Genomic DNA, 11,473 nt, shown 5'->3' with positions numbered 1-11,473 from the left:
ATTTAGATTGAATTGAAGTAAGAACAAAAGAGTAGATGTGGCACATCTATACAGTCATCCCATTTCATGGACAAATTATGCTGTCTTTCGACATATCAGTAATCACTCACCAGATTACATAACAAATTGAATGTTTTTGACACTTGTCATTGGAGTATTTTAATTGGGTTTCATTTCACACAATGAGTCTGCACCGTTCTTTATTTCCTTAACAAATTTATCACTATCACGACAGAATACATCAATTATTGTAACAAAAACTAAATGACTGATTTTTACACAACTGTTCTAAGCTATAAACTGTATTTTATAGACTTGTGCTTCAAGCATTGTTAATCTTGAATCGTTGCTGATTTTTGTAATCTAACAATGAACATATAATACGTGAAGTTGCTACATCTATATGCAAATAACGGGGTTTCAAAATTTTCATTAACTTGTAAGTATGTAAAATACATACTGATGTAAATCCGGATTAGTAATTAAGTCACTCCAGCGAAGCCAGGGGACTTATTGTTCTGTTTTTTATTTATTATCAATTACTTGGTGGATTTCAATGAAACCTGCATCATCAATATGATGTCTACGTATGCAACTTTCTTTTCTCTGACGTCTGTTTTTCTTAATGGCGGAAACGTCATTTTGATATGCAGAAATCATATTTAGAAAGAACTTTTGTTCTAAGTAATAAAGCATTATAAAACCTTGCAAATGGGATAATAATGTGATAATGTTCATTTCTACTAAAGGAGTCAACTTGTGATACATCATTGCTGAAAAATACCTACTTCTGATTGGTCAAATTTTAAATATTGTCTGATATCCATATTAATTTGTCTGTAGAATAAGTATGGGACATCGGTCCAATACTTATGTGTCCTCAGTTTCGCATTTCAACAAAATGGCCGTAATTTTCTGGACTTTGGTCGAAATCAAAATATCATCCGCTTCCATGAAAATTGGTACGTATTCGTATTTTGACACAAAAGGCGGTGTCCTGGAAGGGTTGTGGTGTTACGGTGACTTCCGTTATTGCTCGCATAAATGCCGACTTGTTCGCCTGATGGTTGACTTTAGTTTTTCTGCATGATTTTGATGCTATCACCCCAGCTTGTTCTTTGAGAGTATGAAATGTGACATAACTTTGTCAGGCTGACCATACCAATGTTCGTGGGCGGTATCGTCGATGAAACAGGAGTACCCTTCCGGAACGCCTGGTCTTCTTCTTATGACTTTTGAAGGGTATTCTTGTAAACGTTTCTTCTTGTTTTTGTTTGTTTTTTTTTAGTTTCACATGATGTTGTTTACCAGTAAAAGATTACAAGCTCCACTCGGAAACGTGCACGTTCACAGTTCTCGCTAAAGTAGTTGCCCTATGCATTGATACATTGGTTCTATTGGTCAATTTGACTCTAGTTCTATCGGTCAGTGGTTTGTTTAAATATATTGTATAGATTTGTTTATTTGGACAGGTGATGTGTTTTATGTGTAATTATGAAAAAAATTGATATTGGCAAAATAAACGTTTAACTTAAAAAAAGAACCCCCGCTCTCGAAAAAACAACAACAAACAAACAAAAATAAACAAACAAACAAACAAAAAAACGTAAGATTTGTAATTGATGCACATCTTCCGACAACAGAATAATTATATGTTTTGTTTCCTGAGACGAGTTAAGTAGTACTTCTTCTATCGTGTAATGAAATATGTGTCTGTGTGATACATATTGTCACTTGTCAAAACGTTATAAATCAATATTAGCAAAAGCCATTAGAGGTAAGTGTTATCTGTGATTGATGGGGGATATTCGTCACAAATTAATTACCAATGTTATTCAGCGAATTAAATAGTGTTAATGTCATCGTAAATGTTTTGATAAGAAAGTGTTAAATGTACTCCCAAATTACTCACAAAAGATCAAAATCTCCACGTATACATACAATAATTAATATTTTTTTTTTATTTCGTTCAAACGAAAGTCGAAACTTGGGAAGCTGCACACGTCAAAATTGTGATTTTGTGAATTTATCAAATTTGAGCATTTCTATTATACATCTTTAAACCGATTGTGTTAAGATATGCTATCGTATGTTTTTTATGTAAAAAAAATTAACTATGAATAGAGACATATTACATCTCAATGTTTTAAATTGTGGTTAAATTTACTTTATGCGTTTCTAGTTCTCTGTGAATCTTTGATATAGAACAATGTTTGATAGTATTATCACTTTTGACATAGGCATATTGAATAATGAAAGGTCGACCGCTTACTGAGTGACAACGTTTAAACATTGTCGGTCTTATTGACAAATAAAGTATTGAAAGGCACTCCGATGCATTACGTTCAATTGAATGTGAACAGCAAAAACATTTATATCTAAGGAAAAATATTCCGTGATTTTAAGATTTTTTTCCGCTTGGCTTTAAATCCTTCAACTGTTATTTACTGTTATTGATTCTAGTGTAGACACTACGATCTGCATCTTCTCACATCAATAAATGTGTAATACTTAAAAGTATAATGGTGGAAATATTCTCAATAAATTCTGATAATACATTTCACATATGATCTGTTTCATAACTCTCTGTGAACATGGACCATTTTCAAGGTATAGTTTTGGGGAAGAAAAGTGAAAATTGAACAAAAAGAAAAGACCGTTTGATTTGAGAATTAAGCGAAATCGAACTTTTCGCAATCTGTGATATACAGTACCATAGTCCATAGAAAATACGTCATTATTATACATATTTGGGTATGCTTTAACTTTAATATAAGTCTTTGTCCTTTTTTATTTTCAGCAACATGTTGGGATTTCATCTGATAGCTCTCTTGCTTACATCATACGTTCGTGTATCTGACCAGCATGGGTACCTCAGTTGGCCTCCACAGCGATCGTCACTATGGCGACACGGACACGACTCACCAATCAACTACAATGACAACGCCCTCTGGTGTGGGGGCCTGCCTGTCAGTAAAATTGATCACGTGTTATCGTACTAATGACTCACTGAATTGCATCTTATTTCTTATGTCCATTTGCTTCACTTATCTCTGTACATTAGTATTTATTGCTAATTTACATATCTCATGAATTACTTATGATATTCATTGTTGGTTGTAAAATCCGTTGACATTTTTTGAGATAAGATATTTTAAATGTTCAGATAGCCTGTATATATTGATATTTTTGTCCCGCACACTTTGATTTGATATTGTTTAATCTACAAATGATGTAATTACAATGTAGGTACTGTAACTGGAAATCAAAATCATCAAAAAATATCATATTTATCAGTTGATTTGAAAGCAAAAATTATGCAATATATGAGAGAAATTTGTAAGAGACACACATTTTTAGATTTCTAAACAGTCGGATATGAATAAATTAATTGAATTAAAATTTCAATTTATGATTAGATTTAGATTTTCCGTCGGATTGAATATGTATTGGAAAAACAATAGTATTTTGGTCATTTTGGATGTTTCTCAGTCACGTCTTAGGCTCTAAAATTAAGGCCCTAAACATTACCACTGACGAGTCCTAAAAGGACGAAACTGCTATATGATGTAGCATCACTGACGAGTCCTAGAAGGACGAAACAGTTATATGATGCAGTTTTATACATTGTTTGACTCTGCTCTATCTCTCTATAGATTTGTATGAAAAAGGGACTATTAACTTTTGTGTATTATGTCGAAGGGCATTTGAAGGGCATTACAAATAGATTAGTACATTTCTAAGCACAATGATACGATGATAATCAGAAAACAACAGCTCAAAATTTGACATATTTCTTCATCGGAGTTCGAAAAATCTTCAACAAATTAATAATGGATAAATTTTACTTGGGCCGTTCTACGTCATCATCCTGAAATATGTCCAATGATAAACAGTGTAATTTAAAAAATAAAGTCACCTTATTTATCTGTAATTATTCAATAACGTCATTTCCAATACTTTCTCAACACGTTTGTAAAAACAGTCTTGTGTACTGAAAATATTCTGATAATGTCATCACTGTGATAAAAGCATGATTTTCTTTCTTTTTTTCATAAAAAAGTATTTCACACAAGTAGGTGAAAAATGTGGAACGTGTGGCGATTCCTATTACGGACCACACGAACATGAGGCAGGTGGTAAATATGCCCTCGGGATAATTGGTGAAAGGTATCCACTCGGTACTACAGAAATCAAAGTTACAGTGACGGTGAACGCCTATCACAAAGGATTTTTTGAGTTCAAGATCTGTCCTCACAATGACCCGCTTTCACCCGTGAAACAAGAATGTCTGGATCAGTACCCATTAAAGATACAAGAGGCAAAGAAGGATAAGGAAGGCAGAAAGTATTACCCTCCAAAAGGTGGCGTGTTGGACCTTACTGTCGAAATCCCAAAGGGGTTACAATGTAGCCAGTGTGTCCTTCAATGGAAGTATAAAACAGGTATCAGTCGTATTGTTGCTGACATCATAAAATAATCAGTTACGTTGAAGTTCGCCAAAATATCGGTCAATTACATCTAATTTAGGTGTTTCCGCATCAAATTAATATTTATCAAATAACTAGCTGCATAAAAATAGATTTTTGTTATCCCTAGTGACTATTTATCCCCCTCGCTGAGCGATTCGAATACAAATGCTTCTTATATGATATCGTGACTATTAATTTGTTATTAAGTGCAGCACTTTAGGTCATTTAACCTCAACATCACGTTCAATAACCATAAATTTTACGTGTATCTTATATATAAACGATTTCATAGTCCGTAGGCTATTATGCTCATTCGATTCCAATTCAATTTCAAAACATTATAGAATCAGACACTATGGGATCTACGTAATTTAGATACTAACACTTTTTGGTAAATTCACTTTGAATTACATCATTTTGATGAAATGTACACTTCTTGATACTATTTTTCAAAAAAATATGAGAAGCAATGATTGATGTCTTTTTAAACTATGTACAGTGAGTACGATGAAAAAACTCAATCATGTACTTTAATTGCTTAAGAATGTTTGGTAGGCAATATCATCTGAACATACAATTCAAGATTTTTAATGAATTCAATTTTGATATTTTCTACTTCCTCTTCTTTCAGGAAACAGCTGGGGAAAAGACCTAGATGGGAATAGTTGCCTGGGATGTGGACCACAAGAGCAGTTCCAAAATTGTGCAGATATAAGTATAGGTTATGACGCTCCTCCAGAAGAAAAAACGTTAGGTTTCACGAAAAGATCAGTCACAGGGTTCACAAAAAGTCCCGGTACAGTTGGTCCAGACATTGTAATGGATGCAAATACCAACACCTTATCTCCGAATGGAAAGTATGTCGTCCATAAACAAACTGATGCTACGTCCGCTCCCTCACTACCATCTCCACCTCCGAAAGTTCCTGATAAAATCGACATCAGTGGTCTAAGTCTTACAGGTCAGCTTCAGCAGCTTCTTTCACGGCAAACCGTCTCCCTAACGAATCCACCAATGCCGACACAGATTATGGCCCGACATACCACCAATGTTCCAAGAAAAGCAGAACGTCAGAAAACACCGCCAAAACAAATTGAGAGTAATCAACGTGATATAAAACAAGTTAAGGGAAGTAAACAGAACAAGCACAGTAAAAACGTTCCTTCAAAGAGGCGATTTGAATGGAAAAAGGTCGAGGTTCATAGAACGAAAAACACAGAATCTCTTTTTACTGATCATCAAAGACGAGGCATGGTAATAAGTGCTCCCGGAGAAGCAGTCATGGGTCTTCCAGAAAAAGCAGTCATAAGCGCTCCAGAAGAACCAATCACATCTGCAGCTGGTAAATCACAGCAGTCTGCAAATGTAATACAGTCCGAATATAGTATTCCCACGTCTGTACCGAGCAAATTAAAGTCCATGAATTCAAACACGCGTGGTAATGGTGTACGACGGTCAAGAACAAAGCCCGTGAAAATGACGAAAAAAGAAAGACGGAGGGCAGCCAAAGAAAAGCGGAGAGCAGCAAAGCTTGCCAAGAAACAACGAAGAGAAGCTGCAAGATTAGCAAAGAAGGCAAGAAGAATAAAAACGCGAACAAGATCAAGACAAAGTAGAGTTAAATCTTCCAAGGCAGTCATACAGCAAAAGCAGCCGGTTCCCTCTAAAGTGGTAAAACAACACCAAGCATTAGATACTGCCACTCATAAATTGACTTCAGGCTCATCAAAGGTAAATGGTCTTTCGTCATCTTCTTGGAAGAAAGTTGTGAATAAACTTAAAAAGAAATTGTTGAATCATTCAAATAAACCGGGCAGTGAGCAAGCATACACAGGATTAGTTACGAGCTTAAAATATGTTGTTAAAAACGCAGATAGAGCAGCAATAGACCCAGATGTTCTCCAATCAATGAAGAATCTACTGAATGATGTTTCTAAAGGGAGTTCTAACCTGGTATGATAATTAAACTATAAAGCGCCTCTTCCCCAAGGCGTCTAATCATTCTTGTAACATTACGATTTTCTATAGAATAGCTAGATATTTACAGATTGTCTTAAAATAGGTTTTCAAAGAATATGAAATACGTAGTGATGTTTTCTTCGAGAAGAAGCAAACGTGGTTAATTTAAAAAATAGTCAGGAAACGTAAAGTATAAGAAAAAATGGTATTGACCTCATGTTATACGTATATGTTGATTTCAATGGCAAGTATTTTGGGATTAAAATTCTAAATGCAAAGAAATGAATGTTGTAATCTATGATTTTATTTTCATTTGTTCGAAGTCTGAAGAAATGAACATCCAAGCAATTTTTATCAGAAAAAAATAAATGAAAGAAATGAAAAGAAAAGTGAAATATTGTTCCTGGCTGGGCTGTTAGGAAAACAATTATTTATATCAATTATTATTGAACACTGCATTTGAGATTTTAACATCAACATTTCTTAACTATTCTTAAAACACGATTAATGAACATGCTGCTTTATTTTAATTGCTCATTTTTTTTGCGGTTTCACTAAAGAAATTAATTAAGAAAGAAATTATTTTTCATGAAAGACACGAAACGAATAATAACTTATTTTGCAAAGTTAATTTTCAATATTTCTATTTTATTTTATTAGCAAACAATAAAACCCAATGAAAACGAACAAAAAAATCACAATTTGTTTTATGACTTAAATCATTTGATTTCAAGATCATTATTATCTGATTCAACAATGGCCATAATGACTTTTTATGTGTTGACGGCCGTTAAGAATGTGTTATTAATCATTACTATCTGATTCATCTGGTTAACGATAATACGAATTAGTACCAATAAGACATCCATCAGTCGATACCCAGATTCCATATATAAAAGTTGTTTTTTTTTTACACGCTAATGCTAATCTTACGAATTACGTAATTTGCAAAGTTGCGTATTTAATTTGTGAAATTACTTACGTAACTTGTGAAGTTACTTACGTAATTTGTGAAGTTACTTACGTAATTTCAATGAACGAATCTGGACTAGAAATCTTGTGAAGAAATAAAAACTAAGGAAAGGCTACAAACTACAAATGTAACAATGAAAATAAAATCCGAACTTTCATTGGATAAAAATCCCTGGTAGGCTGTACGCATAGCAACCCCAATAAATACAGGATCTTTGTGGTTTTAGTATTCAGAGCAAATGATCCCTTTAGATGTCAGATTTTGATTAAAGGTAATCAATTAAACGGCTGCTTATAAACAGACGAATTTCCGAAATATCAAGTGGCTTTAACTTTGTGTTATAATCATTGTCTCCCTGTCGTGGCCTGTTTGTAGTCTGTGATCTTATTGTCCGCTGTATCGGGAGACAAGAATACTTAAATAACATAATACAGTTAATCTGATAATACAAGTTCGCTAACCCAGTGAATTTTGAGTGAGACAAATGTTTGAATAAATTCGTTTGAATATCTAAATTAAAATACTGTTTGTAGTAAAATAGTATTCCTATCAAGATTATACAGTACTCACAGGTCGTGAAACAAAACTAGCGTAAAACTAACATTAACACAAACCATACTCTATTTTATTTTGAAAACGAAATTTAAATGAAAAAAAAATCCTCTTCAAATTATGTGAATGTCGTTTAGTCCGGAATTTTCTTTTTCTGTGATTGTATTTTGTTTCAATATTTTATTCTCAAAATTAATTTTATGTGTATCGTTCAAGACCATTGCAGGATACTGATTATATGCAACACTGTGTACAAGACAGTGATTCTGATGATAAGTGGATCTTTAGGACGTAAACAGATCTTGTATTTATGTTGGATTTGCTTCTCTAGAGTTTTGTCTTGTTTGTCTGTTATGTAAGCTTTTAACGAAGATTGTTAGATAGCATAGTGAATGTTATTTTGTGTTATTTAATATAGCAAATTGATTGCAGAGGAAAAATGTTATTAAAGCGATGCAAAATATGCATGTTTTGTGTTATAACACTCACTTGATTATATCCCAAATGTCCTTTTTTAACGACTGGCTCAAAATTCATTTATATTTATTTATTTATATTTCCGACTTCGTTTCAATTTTGAAAAACATTTTAGTTTTGGTAACACGTTGTTAATGACGGCCTTTTTTTAAACTAAAAAATATAAGATTTAAGCCGATAACAAACTGTGACCAATTTCACGATTTCTGTCAGCTGAGAGACAAGGCACGTGCATTTAAGTGATGGCAGTTTATGAAAACTTTAAATAAGTATAGAGTTTCCTGTTCCTGTTGGAAATATTGTTTTCTCTTTTGCAATATGACGTTAGAAGTTCGATGAACGTTCTGATTATCCTTGCTTGTGTTTGAGTCAGTTTGACATTGCTATCAACAGACCTTTTTAAAACCTTAAAATTAGCTTCGTCTCCTTATACAGATACACAGAAAGTTGTTTAACGTCGAGCTACAAAATAAACATTGTATGAAGAAGAGTAAACGGTAATCAAACTAGATTGTTTTCATCTTATCCACTTAATACTATGACTCAGAATGTGAAATTGGGGTCGAAATGAATAGAAATTGTGAATGCAGTAAGCGGCAAACAAACTGGCTCTACGCACAGCAAGTGTCCACAACAAGGATATATACCAGCGTGATGACATTGGAGTGTACCTAAAGCACGATAGATTTTCATTTGCCTTAAAGAATGCTCTACTTTCATTTTTTATTACACATAATTACATATTTAGTTTAGAATATTTTCTATCTGTAAAGATCATATTGTCCAAAATTAAACAATTATAAGGAAACAATCTCGATATTTCTGCTTATATTGGGTAGAAATGTCAAAATTTGAGCATCATCAGATGACCAAGAAAACTACTTCGAACAAAACGTAAGATGCCTGAATTGTCAATTATAACCATAGTGTGTATGCTGTGGCGAAAGTGAATGTGTACTACTTGTTTCCTTCGGAACCTCGGTGTTAATTCTTTATAATGTCTCGCATTGACTCCGGAGGTTCTTCAGTAACTTAGAAAAAAATTCAGGAGGGTATTGAGAAAATACTGAAAATACATATCAACCAGAAGGTACGGCGAATTCGTGAAACAAGTTCCACAACTCAAGTCGCCCCACAACCTTCGTCAAAGGAGGCGGAGCCTTTTGTGACTGATGCTGGCTCGGGACAAATGGCAAGGAAATGAGTCGAAGTGGTTATGCCATCGTCATGATAATCGGAATCTTTACAGCTGCCAGACACGCATGTATCAAAGACAAGAAAAAACAAAAGATATTGTCCGCCTTGCTACTAAACAATCAGAAGTAATATAACAAATTTATTACCAAAATGATCCCAAAATTGTTGAAGGTATTTGGAGTACGGACAGCGAAACTTCTTTAATTTCTATTAAAATATCGGTGGCTATTACTTTACCCTTGTACACAGGGGCCTGTGAGAAATTACGGACTATATTAATAGTATCATACACATGATTGCACACTAAAACAGATTCGGTCTTTTTGGAAAGTCCTTTTGCCTTTATAGTTTGAGACCGTCCAAAAAAAAACAAGAAAACAAAACACCAAGTCGGTGTCCGTTTCGTGTCGGCACTTCGTATCGGGCCAAACGGGAGATGTCTAATACTAGAAAAGGCAATCATCTTTCTATGGTTGCCTTGCAGATCGCGGTTTTCTTCAATGGCGAACGATTTGTGATGGAGAAGTTGTGTTGTAGTTGGGAATACGCATTATCTGTTGTGATCTACCGACCTGTGGCAAAGTGAAAAAGTTTATTAAATAGCATGCGACTTTGACGATGCAAGTTTCTTTTTCGCAATGGCTGAAAATGTTTCAAAATATAAATGAGACTACAGAGTGTTGTTGATACAGTAATAGATACGAGCTGTGGGTGACATTCTCTGTTAAGCGACTTTAAATGAGAGTGGCAATACAAACGAAAGATCAGTATAATTTTGGCTACTTAACAGTTTGGGATAATTTGTTGTTTCACATCCACATGTTGATTCTATGTTAGATAATTTTGTTGTGAGTTAATTTGCCTCAGCCAAGCGTACACCAAATCTAACTAGCATTCACGAAGGAGCAGTGCCCAGCTACCTGCTAACATACGATGTAAAATGATATTACGAATTCAAGAGAACTTGAGCCGTAGCAGATTGGCACATCATCCTATCTCATTAATCACGACTACACTAAAACATATAGGCCAAGCAGTCTCTCAAAAAATGTCCTTTGCGGACATTATATGAACTTCAATAGGATTTGGAAGAGAGTACTTCCCAAGGAACTTAAGTGTAAAATACATTATTAGGACCATGGTTGTAATCTATTTGTTTTAAATGTTTAAATTGTTTTTAAATATCAACAATCTAATAAGTAAGCATGTGAAACTATCCATTTCTGTAGAAATGAATATACTACATAGTACTTCAGGTGCGTCTTGTTCTAGTATCATAGTGTCTTTTTACTTCCGCTGCTAGTATCATGGTGTCTTTTTACTTCCGCTGCTAGTATCATGGTGTCTTTTTATTTCCACTGCTAGTATCATGGTGTCTTTTTACTTCCGGTCCTAGTATCATAGTGTCTTTTTACTTCCGCTGCTAGTATCATGGTGTCTTTTTATTTCTGGTCCTAGTATCATAGTGTCTTTTTACTTCCGGTCCTAGTATCATAGTGTCTTTTTACTTCCGTTGCTAGTATCATGGTGTCTTTTTATTCCTGGTTCTAGTATCAAAGTGTCTTTTTACTTCCGGTCCTAGTATCATAGTGTCTTTTTACTTCAGGTGCTAGTATAATAGTGTCTTTTCACCTTTTGTTCTAACATCATAGTGTCTTTTTACTTCTGGTTCAAGTTTCGTATCTAGTATGATATTGTCTTTTTAGTTTTAAGGTAATTGGTATCTATACATATTTTGTGAGTAGTTTTATGGTTTCTATTTATATCTGGTGAGTAGTTTTATGGTTTCTATTTATATCTGGTGAGTAGTTTTATGGTATCTATTTATATCTGGTGAGTAGTT

General features: G+C 33.9%; 1 protein-coding gene across 1 annotated transcript; it reads left to right on the top strand.

The window, feature by feature from the left end:
* The first annotated feature begins 2,804 nt into the window (after positions 1-2,804).
* On the top strand, positions 2,805-6,431 carry LOC132546873 (uncharacterized). Its single transcript, XM_060210600.1, has 3 exons — positions 2,805-2,969; positions 4,064-4,445; positions 5,104-6,431. Exons 1-3 carry the CDS (start codon positions 2,805-2,807, stop codon positions 6,429-6,431), a joined length of 1,875 nt encoding a protein of 624 aa, XP_060066583.1.
* The last annotated feature ends 5,042 nt before the right edge of the window (positions 6,432-11,473 follow it).

This window comes from Ylistrum balloti, unplaced genomic scaffold, assembly GCF_031769215.1.
Source record: "Ylistrum balloti isolate Yb309-2 unplaced genomic scaffold, AGI_CSIRO_Ybal_v1 Utg369918, whole genome shotgun sequence".
NCBI lineage: Eukaryota > Metazoa > Mollusca > Bivalvia > Pectinida > Pectinidae > Ylistrum > Ylistrum balloti.
The sequence above is the reverse complement of the archived record's forward strand: the minus strand, read 5'-3'. Positions and strand labels throughout refer to the sequence as shown.

Bases quoted from the DNA above. Each gene is read 5' to 3' on its own strand.
- LOC132546873 (XM_060210600.1), top strand. From the start codon at position 2,805: ATGTTGGGATTTCATCTGATAGCTCTCTTGCTTACATCATACGTTCGT. The intron at 2,970-4,063 runs GTCAGTAAAATT...TTCATAAAAAAG, and splicing joins TCTGGTGTGGGGGCCTGCCT to TATTTCACACAAGTAGGTGA. The intron at 4,446-5,103 runs GTATCAGTCGTA...CTCTTCTTTCAG, and splicing joins TCAATGGAAGTATAAAACAG to GAAACAGCTGGGGAAAAGAC.